This window comes from Clupea harengus, chromosome 15 (genome assembly GCF_900700415.2).
Source record: "Clupea harengus chromosome 15, Ch_v2.0.2, whole genome shotgun sequence".
Lineage (NCBI taxonomy): Eukaryota > Metazoa > Chordata > Actinopteri > Clupeiformes > Clupeidae > Clupea > Clupea harengus.
Window position 1 is genome coordinate 15,080,253 of NC_045166.1, and position 11,205 is coordinate 15,091,457.

The following is an 11,205-nucleotide window of genomic DNA, read 5'->3' on the forward strand; positions in this document are numbered from 1 at the left end:
AACTACATATTGTAGTGCTTGACAAAGGTTTGCCAAAGTAATCCTGAGCCCATGTGGTTATATCGCTTATAGATGAATGACAGTTCTTGACAGTAGGCTTGCGCCCTTGCCCTTTACGCACTGAAATTCCTCCAGATTCCTTTAATCTTTTAATTATGTTATGCACCGTGGAGGGTGAAATATCCAAATCCCTTCCTATCTTTCTTTGAGAAACATTGTTTTTAAACATTTCAATAATTTGCACACGCATTTGTTGGCGAACTGGCGAATCTTGGACCATCTTTGCTCCTAAAGGACTAGGCCTTTTCTGGATGCTGCTTTTGTACCAAATCATGATTACAATGACCTGTTTACATCACTAGTTTCAAATCACATCATTATTTAATTATTCTACCTCATTACTACCCCTAAATTGTCCCCGTCCCAACCTTTTTTGGAATATGTTGCAGGCCTGAATGGCAGCAATGGATATATATTTACAAATCAAATTAAGTTGACCAGACGAAACATGAAATATCTTGTGTTCATACTGTCTGCAATGAAATACAAGTCAAGGTACATTTATAAATCACTGCTTTCTTTTTTAATGTGCATTTTCCATACCGTCCCAACTTTTTCTGACTTGGGGTTGTACAATAAAATGCACTCCTTGTTTTTTTTGTTTAGCACTTGTCTAGCAGGTTACACATGGCCCTTTAGGAACTCAGGTAATGTGGGGATACATAAAGCAGTAGAAATGAAGAGCCTTGCTGTTGGAATTTGGTCCCAGAATAATTCACTTTATTTCATCAAATGCAGACTCCGAAACAAACACACATTACACAACATAATCCAGAACTCATAACCAGACTATAGTAGTCATCACTGAAAATCATTCCCATGCTGTTTAAAGGTTTCTCCAACATCAAAAAAGTTTCACAGCATACAAAGGTTGACACGGTAGAGGCATTAGAAAGGTGTGTGTGTTATCATTATATAGTTTTCTTTTTCTTTTTTTTTCCATTGAACTTGACAAAAATAAGGAGGTGAACTTCCAGACAGAGGTTCATCTAATATACTGGTTCCCATCACTGATCACCAGACACTACTGAGGAGGCGGACTGTGATGCGTAAACCACAGCTCTCCCAGGGGGCCACTGACACCAGGCTACAGCTGTCCCACACCCTGCAAATTAAAATAGGTAACTAATGAGTAGAAGACGAGTACGCAAGAAACACAGTATGTGTTGTACGGCCAGGTTTGTAAGTGTCAGAACAGGCTGGCACCACCAAAGCGAGGAAGCGACTGAGAGAGGCTTCTCCCAAAGAACATCCAAAGGGAGGCACATCACGACCAGACTGTCACCCACATGTCAACAAGAAACTGAACACAGAGCGAAAGAGACCGCATGTAGAGAGCGTAACTGTTTCATTATTTACTTGTTAAAAACACTGTAGTCAAAGTTACGATCACCATGGAGATGGAGGGTTATATCTGGAAGCCTGCACTTAGGTTGTGGAGAACAGCAAAGGGAACCCCGGTTCTCTGTCTCTTCTCTCTTTTTCTCTCTCAGCAGTGACCCCTGACCCCCATTCATTTCTTCTGGCCGTTGTGGATCTTGCTGGCGATCTGCTGCACCTCCAGGTCCATGGCAGCCAGGTTAGCCAGCTCTCTCTCCTACAGAGGGGCAAAGGAATGTCAGGTTAGCCAGCTCTCTCTCCTACAGAGGGGCAAGGGAATATCAGGTTAGCCAGCTCTCTCTCCTACAGAGGGGCAAAGGAATATCAGGTTAGCCAGCTCTCTCTCCTACAGAGGGGCAAGGGAATATCAGGTTAGCCAGCTCTCTCTCCTACAGAGGGGCAAAGGAATATCAGGTTAGCCAGCTCTCTCTCCTAAAGAGGGGCAAGGGAATGTGAAAAAGATTCACTTTAGCTAGCTAGCCCTCTGTCTTGACAAAAAGGAACCACTTCACGTCAGCCATCTCTCTGCTACAGAGAGAAAAATAATAAATTCAGGGTTTTTTTTTCAGGTTTTCAAGATCAGCTAGTTCTCTACTTCAGAGAAGAGAAGAGTAATCTCAGAACTAATTGTCTCTTAGAAGCACAGCAATAGTAATGCATGTAGTATGAGCAAGTATGCACAGTAACCTACACACTACTGTCCATTTCCTTTGTTTACAGGTATTACACAGCTGTTGTTACAGCTCGCTCAGGTGCACAGGACTCTGGGACATATGAGAGCCACGTGCATCCCAAAGACAGCAGCTATCCAGGTTCAGTCAGGCTATTTGTTTTTTCACTGTTGAAAAATTGGGGAATTTGATTATGCGCCTCACCACAGGGGTGCCCCAAGGCTCGGTGATGGGACCACTTCTCTTTGCCATTTACACCACTTCTTTGGGCCCTATCATCCGCTCGCATGGTTTTTCCTATCACTGTTATGCCGATGATACTCAACTGTTTCTGTCTTTCCCTCCTGGGGACACCACTGTCTTGGCACGGATCTCGGACTGTCTTGCTGATATATCCACATGGATGAAAAATCATCACCTTCAGCTGACCCTGGCCAAAACAGAACTGATGGTCTTTCCAGCCAAACAGGCCATCCACCACAGCATCAATATCAATATTGACTCCTTATCTCTTGTTCCATCCAAAACAGCAAGAAACCTCAGGGTCATTATTGATGACCAACTGACTTTCACGGAGCACATCGCCTCTGTCTCCAGGTCGTGCCGCTTTGCGCTATTCAACATCCTCAAAATCAGGCCGTACCTAACCCAGTATGCCACCCAGCTGCTGGTGCAAACCTTGGTGAGTTCCCGCCTTGACTACTGCAACGCCCTCCTAACGGGCCTGCCGGCTTGCGTGGTGAAACCACTACAGATGATCCAGAACGCGGCAGCGTGTCTGGTGTTCAACCAACCGAAGAGGGCACACGTCACCCCGCTACTCATCGAGCTCCACTGGCTGCCTGTAGCTGCTCGCATTAAGTTCAAGTCACTTATGCTTGCCTACAGAGTGATTGCTGGTTCTGCTCCCACCTACCTAAATGCTCTTGTAAGGGCAAATGTTACACCCAGGATGCTGCGCTCATCTAGTGAGCGTTGTTTGGCTCTGCCGTCTGTGCAAGTACGGCAATCCAGACTATTCTCATTTGTAGTTCCACATTGGTAGAACGAACTGCCTAGCACTACCAGAGCAGGGGCGTCCCTCTCTATCTTCAAGAAGCTTTTGAAGACCCTAATAAGATTATAAAAAATAAACCCATTTTTACAAGCGGCTCTAAAATGGCCTTGAAATTCTCTTTTCAGGACAAATATTTCTCATCCACTTTCCGCTCTCCTAGCTGACAGCTCTACAGCTTCAGGAGACTGTAGCCCCGCAAACCATAACCTAATATAGTTCGACCACATAATGTTATCTAGAGGCACACACAGCTGAACCAGTATAAGTCATAAAAACCCACTGTGAGCACACTTACTGTGTGATCTTTGGCTTTCTGCAGAATGAAGAAATATGTGAAACTAATGTCCATGTGGACTGGACAGAAACAGATAAAAAAAAAAGGTTTTAATTGGATTGGATAGGACCTTGACTCACTTCACCGTTCTCACACGGTTCCATATCCTTTTATTCTAAAAAGAAAAGAAAAAATCATTAATTAGTGCAAGGCAGACCCAGGAAGGTAAGACCCAGAGAGAGAGAAGGGGGTTTGAGGATCCTCTGGCTGTGGACAGGAATAATGATAAAAGTTAGTTTTATAGTTTTATATCAGCTTTAAATAGGTACAGTGTGTGTCTGCAGGAGGCTGTGACTCAGACAGGGTGATGCCTCAACTCGGCTGTCTGCTTGAATAGCTGTGGGCTTAGGATGGAGCTGTGATGGCAACACTAGCTGCCCATTTTCTTTTCCTTTTTTCTTTCTTGCCTTTTTTCTTGTCTTTTATGCCGCATTAACTACTGAGCACACATGCTCCACTGCGGGTTAAATATGTACTGAGACGTACACTCTCCTTCGTTTTTCTCTCTTTCTTCTGAGACATACTCTCTCCCTTGTTCTCTCTCTCTTCTGAGACGTACTCTCTCCCTCGTTCTCTCTCTTCTGAGACGTACTCTCTCCCTCATTCTCTCTCTTCTGAGACGTACTCTCTCCCTTGTTCTCTCTCTCTCTCTTCTGAGACGTACTCTCTTCCTCGTTCTCTCTATTTCTTCTGAGCTTTACTCTCTCCCTCGTTCTCTCTCTCTTCTGAGATGTGATTTCCTCCTTATTTCTCTCTCTCTCTCTTCTGCTAATTTACTCCCCAATCTCTCTCCCTCTGATGCTCCCTTTCTCCTTTTCCCCTAATTTTTTCTCTCTTTTCTCTTTTCTCTTGCTTCCTGTTTCTCTATCTTTACCCCTGTCTCTGTCTCTGCCAACGCATCTCTCTCTATATATTTAACAATTCCAGCCAATCAACACAATGCCCTAGGAGCACAGAAGAGAGGGGTGTAATTTGATTGGCTGTTGAGCTCAAATATCAACAACCTTTCGACAGAATTGCGGACACTAACTTTGATTTTAAAAGAAGCATCCTTACCTCTACTGGGGTGAGTGCTCTTTGCCGGAGGGGCACAACGCCCCCCTCTGGTTTCGTGACGCGTGACAGCTGGGCCTTCCTGTAGTTGAGTAAGCGGGCGAGGTTGTTGGCGGCGGCGGTTGCCGTGACACTCCTCTTGTACCAGGCTGGGTGGTAGAAGCCGCTGTAGATCCAGGGGTTGCGCTTCTCCTTCTGGTGTGCCTCCTCTTCTTCCTGCACCTCCTCCTGTGCCTCGTCTGCGAGCAGGCGATCCCCCAGCTCCCTCCCACTCTGGGCCAGGTACTTCAGCGCCTCCTCACGCTCCTCGTCATCCAGGGTTGCGGAATGCCTCTTCTCCACCTCCTCTTCCTGATCCTCCTCTTCCTCAGATGAATCTTCTCCACGCTTGTGATGCTTCCTTTGATATTTGCGCGCCGTCCCAGGCCTAAAGGACCTCCTCTCTCTTTCCTCCTCCTCCTCCTCTTCCTCGGACGAGTCTCCTCCACGCTTGTGATGCTTTCTTTGATATTTGCGCGCCGTCCCAGGCCTAAAGGACCTCCTCTCTCTGTCCTCCTCCTCCTCCTCTTCTTCCTCGGACGAGTCTCCTCCACGCTTGTGAAGCCGCCTTCTTTGATGTTTGTTCGACGGCCTGAAGGTCCTCTTCTCTCTGTCCTCCTCGTCCTCCTCTTCTTCCTCGGACGAGTCTCCTCCACGCTTGTGAAGCCGCCTTCTTTGATGTTTGTTCGACGGCCTAAAGGTCCTCTTCTCTCTGTCCTCCTCGTTCTCCTCCTCGTCATCCTCGGACGAGTTTTCTCCACGCTTGTGATACTTTCTTTGATATTTGCGCGCCAACCCAGGCCTGAAGGACCTCTTCTCTTTGTCCTCCTCCTCCTCCTCTTCCTCGGATGAGTCTCCTCCACGCTTGTGATACTTTCTTTGATATTTGCGCGCCGACCCAGGCCTAAAGGACCTCCTCTCCCTTTCTTCCTCTTTCTCCTCCTCCTCCTCCTCCTGTTGTCTCTTCTGTGGGAGGAAGTCTGGGAAGGCCTCCTGGCTTCTCTCCTCATCCTCACTGTCGGCCCGTTTCAGATGAAGGTGCCTCTTCTTGGCGTAGTCTGGGAAAGACTCCTGACTGCGTTCATCATCTTCCTCCTGCCTTCTCTTGTATTGTGGAAACGCCTCCTGACTACGTTCTCCATCATCCTCCTCTTCCTCTCGCTTGTCTTGGGCCGCTAACTGCCATCTCTTCCTGTATCCTGGAAAGACCTCCTGGCTGCGTTCATCATCCCCTTCCTCACGTTTCTGCTTCTCTGACGGAAGGAGGTGCCTTTTCCTCTGGTACTGAGGAAACTCCTCCTGGCTTCGTTCATCCTCTGCCTCCTCATGTTCGTGAGGTCCTGTTAGCTGCCACCTCTTCTTGTAGCCAGGGAAAGCCTCCTGGCTTCGTTCCTCGTCCGCCTCTTCGCGCTTCTCCTCGTTCTCCTTAAGGAGGTCTCGGATGGCCTCCAGCTCTGATTCTTCTTTGGCTCCTTCCCCCTCTGGTGGCGACACCTCCTCTCCACTCTTCTTCACTGGAGCCTCATGGTTGGAGCCTGGAGAGATGGGAGAAAGACAGGTGCATGTCAGAAATGGCCAAATCCCAGAGATCTAGTTTGCCAGTTTTCAAGCAATAACTGGCAGGTTCATGCTGCAATGTTAAACTATGACTATCAGAGTAAGTTTAAAACGAAGACCAAATATCTGACATGCTCATGAATGATATATAAATTGGTGTACTTGCATAAGAGCCTCTACAGTCAATGGAGACATAGAGCAGGACGAGCTATTTTGAGTAATTGTGGACACCAGTGTACAATATATACGTGTTTTTGCCTCCATGATATGAAACAAAGACCAAAGGAAAGTCAACTAATTCTGTAAAACAGTGTAAATAAGAAAAGTCTGGAAAATAAATTGAAAACGTGCTTTGATTGTAAGCAGGTGCAGAGGTGGCAGTAATGCTAATTGTTCCACAACTAAATCAACAGGCTTTGTTGTTTAGACATAGAGGACGCCTTATGTCCATGTCGATTATGGTGCTGGACAAATCCAAACATACATTTTCAGCCGTGGGATAAGATGTGAGATGTCTCTTCTGCTTCGAGAGATCCTTGCTCTGGGCAACAATGCTTACTGTTGCGCGGTCAGAGCGATGTGCACTTGTAATCTGAACACTGCCGTACGTGGTGTTGTTGTGCAAATGACATCCTTAAGCTGGGGGACTCGGCATTCGCAGCAGACAAGCCTGAAAATCAGGCAAGGAACTCAGTTTACATAACTTGCCTCCTTTGAACAGCTCTTTACATTCCGGATGCTCTGGCGTTGCTTCTGTTTTGGAAAGTGCAATTGAAAGGGCGTCTGCCAAGCATCTCTTCAGCTGAAAGCAGTTTATTAGAATTACACATTAAACACATTACAAATAACCAGTTTTCATGTCTGACTACTTAGGAATATTTGACATTTTTACAATTAAATAGTAAAGATTAACCATTACAATACATACCAGATCTTCTCGTCTCTCCGATTTTACCGCTGAAAGGGACTGGTTTTCTATGTATGATAAAGAGAGCATTTAACAGCAATACGCACAAGACTAATACATTTCTAAACTTCAATCATCCTAGTTCAAATCTACATCATGCATGTGACGACTAAAAATCGTATAGAAATTATTTTTAAAAGCTCAAATATTTTCTGATAGTTGACCATCCATACTTTACAGGTCCACGCATATACGGAACTGGCCATGGTACTGAATCATAGTATCACTGACCAAAGTTTCTCTTTTACTTACCTGTTATGAAGGACAGAGTCACCGCTAGTAGAAAGGCAAGTTTCATCTTGAAAATACTGAGCGAAGATAAAAACAGAGATGCATAAAAACCAGTAAGGTCCAACTGGATCGCGTTGCTAACGAGCCCTTAGTCCCCACTGGAGTGGGATCGACTCCGCTCTGTCCCGCGCTCCTTCTCCGCAGACGAAGAGGAGAGCCCGAGAAGATGAGTGAGGCACGGCAGCAGTGGGCGGACTGACTCTCACCGAGACGCGCCCCGCTTTATAAAGTCCACGCTGAGAAAACGTTTTTTTCCCCACGCACACCGGGAAAAAAAAAAAACTTGTGGAGATTCTCTCAGTGGCTCCCGTCAGTTCGAATCAGACACAATCCCACATCCCTTACATAATACGACGAGGCTTTTAAATGAATCTGAAACCACACCAAACTCATTTTGAAAGAAAATAATTATTCTCCAATTAGACGGTCCTTCATTATCATGCATGAGGTTCATTAAGGGATGAATTGCACAAACCAAGCCCCAAGCCCCAAGCAAGTAGGTGTGTTTTGCCTCTGTGATCTCGCTATCTGCGCTGTGTCCACCTTTTCAATAAACTTGAGAGAAAGACAGGGTAATTTGAGAGCAAGAAACCGTGCCTACCCTTAGATAATCCCATCCTCTAAATCTATACAAATGTGCATCCCCTGGCATGCAGAACCAGGCTCTCAGCAGAACCGGGCTCTCAGCAGAACCGGGCTCTCAACAGAACTGGGCTCTCAGCAGAACTGGGCTCTCAGCACCCCCTTTCCCTTGCTTGTCCCTGCTTGAGAGACTGCAATGGTCTGAAGCTTTATTGAAATAGTTGAATAATCAAACAACAGAAGATTTTGCATTTGGGATCAGTGATGAGAAGCATTCTGTGGTGTGTGACAAGTCTGATGAATGCCTAATGTGACACACACGTATGTACCACAAGTACATTTTATACACTTCATTTGATTCCACATTACATTAAGTCAAGTTTCATCAGGAATCACATTTTTCTGAATAGTCCAACAAATTTAAGCAGTTCAACAGTCCATTATGGGTTTTACAGTTCAAGGGTAGAGGAAACATCGTCTTTTCCAAATACACAGCCACACATGCACGCATACCCCCACAAACACGCACACACACACACACGCACACATATACAAACAGACACACACACACACACACACACACACATACACTCACGCACACACACACACACACTCACACACTCACCCATGCACACACACACACACACACACGCACTCACGCACTCACACATGCACACACACACACATACACACTCAGCCATGCACACACACACACAAACGCACACACACACCCACTTGTCATTGTAATTATTTCAGTATTAGTACCTGGCAGACATCTGGTCCAGATCTGGCTGTGTAATCTCCCTCTCATAGGATGCTGCCTCTGCAGCATCTCAAGCTCTGGGGCCTGTTCAGGCTGCAGTCGTTTCATCAGACTATGCTCTTATGCAACAGCAGCTTCTCCACAGATATCACTCTCTCTCTCCCTCTCTCCCTCACTCCCTCTCTGCCTCTCTGCCTCTCTGTCTTTCTGTCTCTCTCCCTCTCCCTCACTCCCTCTCTGTCTCTCTTCCTCTCTGTCTCTCTCCCTCTCTCCCTCACTCCCTCTCTGTCTCTCTCCCTCTCTCTCTCTGTCTCTCTTTCTCTCTCCCTCCCTCTCTGTCTCTCTCCCTCACTCCCTCTCTGCCTCTCTGCCTCTCTCTCTCTGCCTCTCTCTCTCTCCCTCTCTGTCTCTCTGTCGCTCTCCCTCTCTGTCTCTCTCTCTCTCTAACTCTCTGTCTCTCTGTCGCTCTCCCTCTCTGCCTCTCTGCCTCTCTCTCTCTTTCCCTCTCTGCCTCTCTCTCTCTCTCCCTCTCTGCCTCTCTCTCTCTCCCTCTCTGCCACTCTGTCTCTACCTCTGTCTCTCTCCCTCTCTGCCTCTCTGTCTCGTGCGTGTGGGTGTGTGTGAATGGGAATTTGTGTGTGTGCATGTGGGTGTGTGAGTGTGTATGAATGGGAATGTGTGTATGAATGGGAATGTGTGTGTGTGTGTGTGTGTGTGTGTGTGTGTGTGTGTGTGTGTGTGTGTGTGTGTGTGTGTGTGTGTGAATGGGAATGTGTGTGTGTGTGTGTGTGTGTGTGTGTGTGTATCAATATGTGTGTGTATGCAGCTATTTTCACTTAAGGGACACTTTGCCATATATCTGTCACATATACGAGTTTGGTGTGGTCCAGCCCTTAGCTGTCATGAATAATTCATTAAGCAACACAGAGAGGCACTAGATTCAAACCTGATTTAAGACTCTCTGGACACACTACCTCCTCAAAGCGTCTCAGTGGAAAATTAGATCTCCCTGACAAGCTCCTCTTGCTTTTCAGATCCTCCCTAGTCTGCAAAAATTCAGGTCAGGAAATCACATTTTTGTGTCCAATTGTCTATGAAATTAAAGGAAAATTATTATTTAATATTTTAAAGCATGACACAGGGTGTGGGAATAGATGACATATCACAGGAGACTTATTTTGAATAACTGTGTGAAGTTGTTATTATACTAAGGTGAATGTTTGCATGTGAGAGGTTTTATTTTGTTTTGGTGATGCTGCAGGATCCTTGTGTGTGTGAGTTGAGTTTCTCAGCGTCAACTGAACATTGCCCGTTTTGGTTGCCTTGGGAACAGCAGCACTGTGTGTATGTGTGTGTGTGTGTGTTTGCTTGTGTGCGTGTGTGTTTATAACTTAGGTCAGGCGCAGTAGAGAGATGGAGATGTTTAATGAAGCGCTACGCCTGCCTGCTGGCTAATTTGATGCTGGGGGAGGATGTCAGACCCAGAGACTCGTTCGGCAGACCCAGAGTTGAATCTGAGCTGGGCCAGAACTCAACCGCATCCAAGCCAGAAGGCAAGGCCAGTTTATTTATTGAGCACAACTCATACATATGGGTAATTCAAAGGGCGTAGATAAAGCACATAGCAAAAGAAGAGATTAGCCTCCATCTAGGGTTTTATCCTGTTTTTAAACAAGCTTCAGTGCGTCACCATAAGACACGTCCATTTCAAGATAATGATGGAGAGATGGAGGCAAACATCACATGAAGGAAACACATTAACGAGAGGTCTCTGCTTCAGTCCCCTCACAGTCCAATTATGCCTCCAACTGCAATGTTGGTGTGGGGAACAGCTGTGGTGGCCATTTTTGTTTTGAAGGTGCCAAACATGTTAAAGGCATAAATCCTTGTGTGTGTATTCTGTGTGTGTATACGCATGTGTGTGTGTGCGTGTTTGCTTGTGTGTGTGCGTGCATGTGTGTCCAATTATATGATAAACTGAAGCAATGCCATCTTTATTTTGAAGGTGCCAGACATGTTGAAGTCATAAATCCTCATGTGTGCACACTGTATGTGTATGTGTGTCTATGTGTGTGTGTGTGTGTGTGTGTGTGTGTGTGTGTGTGTGTGTGTGTGTGTGTGTTAAAGTCATAAATCCTCATGTGTGTACACTGGGAGAGGGAAGTGAACATCCTCTGTACACCCGTGGGACTGTTATTGGATTACTCTCTGCTGTGTGTGTGTGTGTGTGTGTGTGTGTGTGTGTGTGTGTGTGTGTGTGTGTGTGTGTGTGTGTGTGTGTGTGTGTGTGTGTGTGTGTGTGAGTGTGTGTGTGTGTGTGTGTGTGTGTGTGTGTGTGTGTCTGTGTGTGTGTGTGTGTGTGTGTGTGTGTGTGTGTGCATGTGTCCAATTATGTGCTAAACTGTAGCAATGCCATCTTAATTTTGAAGGTTCCAGACATGTTAAAGTCAT

At 46.1% G+C, this 11,205-nt stretch overlaps 1 protein-coding gene across 2 annotated transcripts; it reads right to left on the reverse strand.

The window, feature by feature from the left end:
* Nucleotides 1-758: 758 nt before the first annotated feature.
* LOC105899533 (ABC transporter F family member 4) lies at nt 759-8,866 on the reverse strand. 2 transcript variants are annotated; one of them, XM_031581755.2, is made up of 6 exons: nt 8,757-8,863; nt 7,371-7,426; nt 7,080-7,126; nt 6,860-6,953; nt 4,559-6,129; nt 759-1,657 (listed from the first exon to the last, which is right to left on the reverse strand). In XM_031581755.2, exons 1-6 carry the CDS (start codon nt 8,765-8,767, stop codon nt 1,574-1,576), a joined length of 1,863 nt encoding a protein of 620 aa, XP_031437615.1. In that variant the 5' UTR covers nt 8,768-8,863; the 3' UTR covers nt 759-1,573. The 2 variants fall into 2 exon arrangements, with proteins under 2 accessions (XP_031437615.1, XP_031437616.1); XM_031581756.2 differs by lacking the exon at nt 759-1,657 and adding an exon at nt 1,798-1,872 and having other exon boundaries at nt 8,757-8,866.
* Between the last annotated feature and the right edge of the window lie 2,339 nt (nt 8,867-11,205).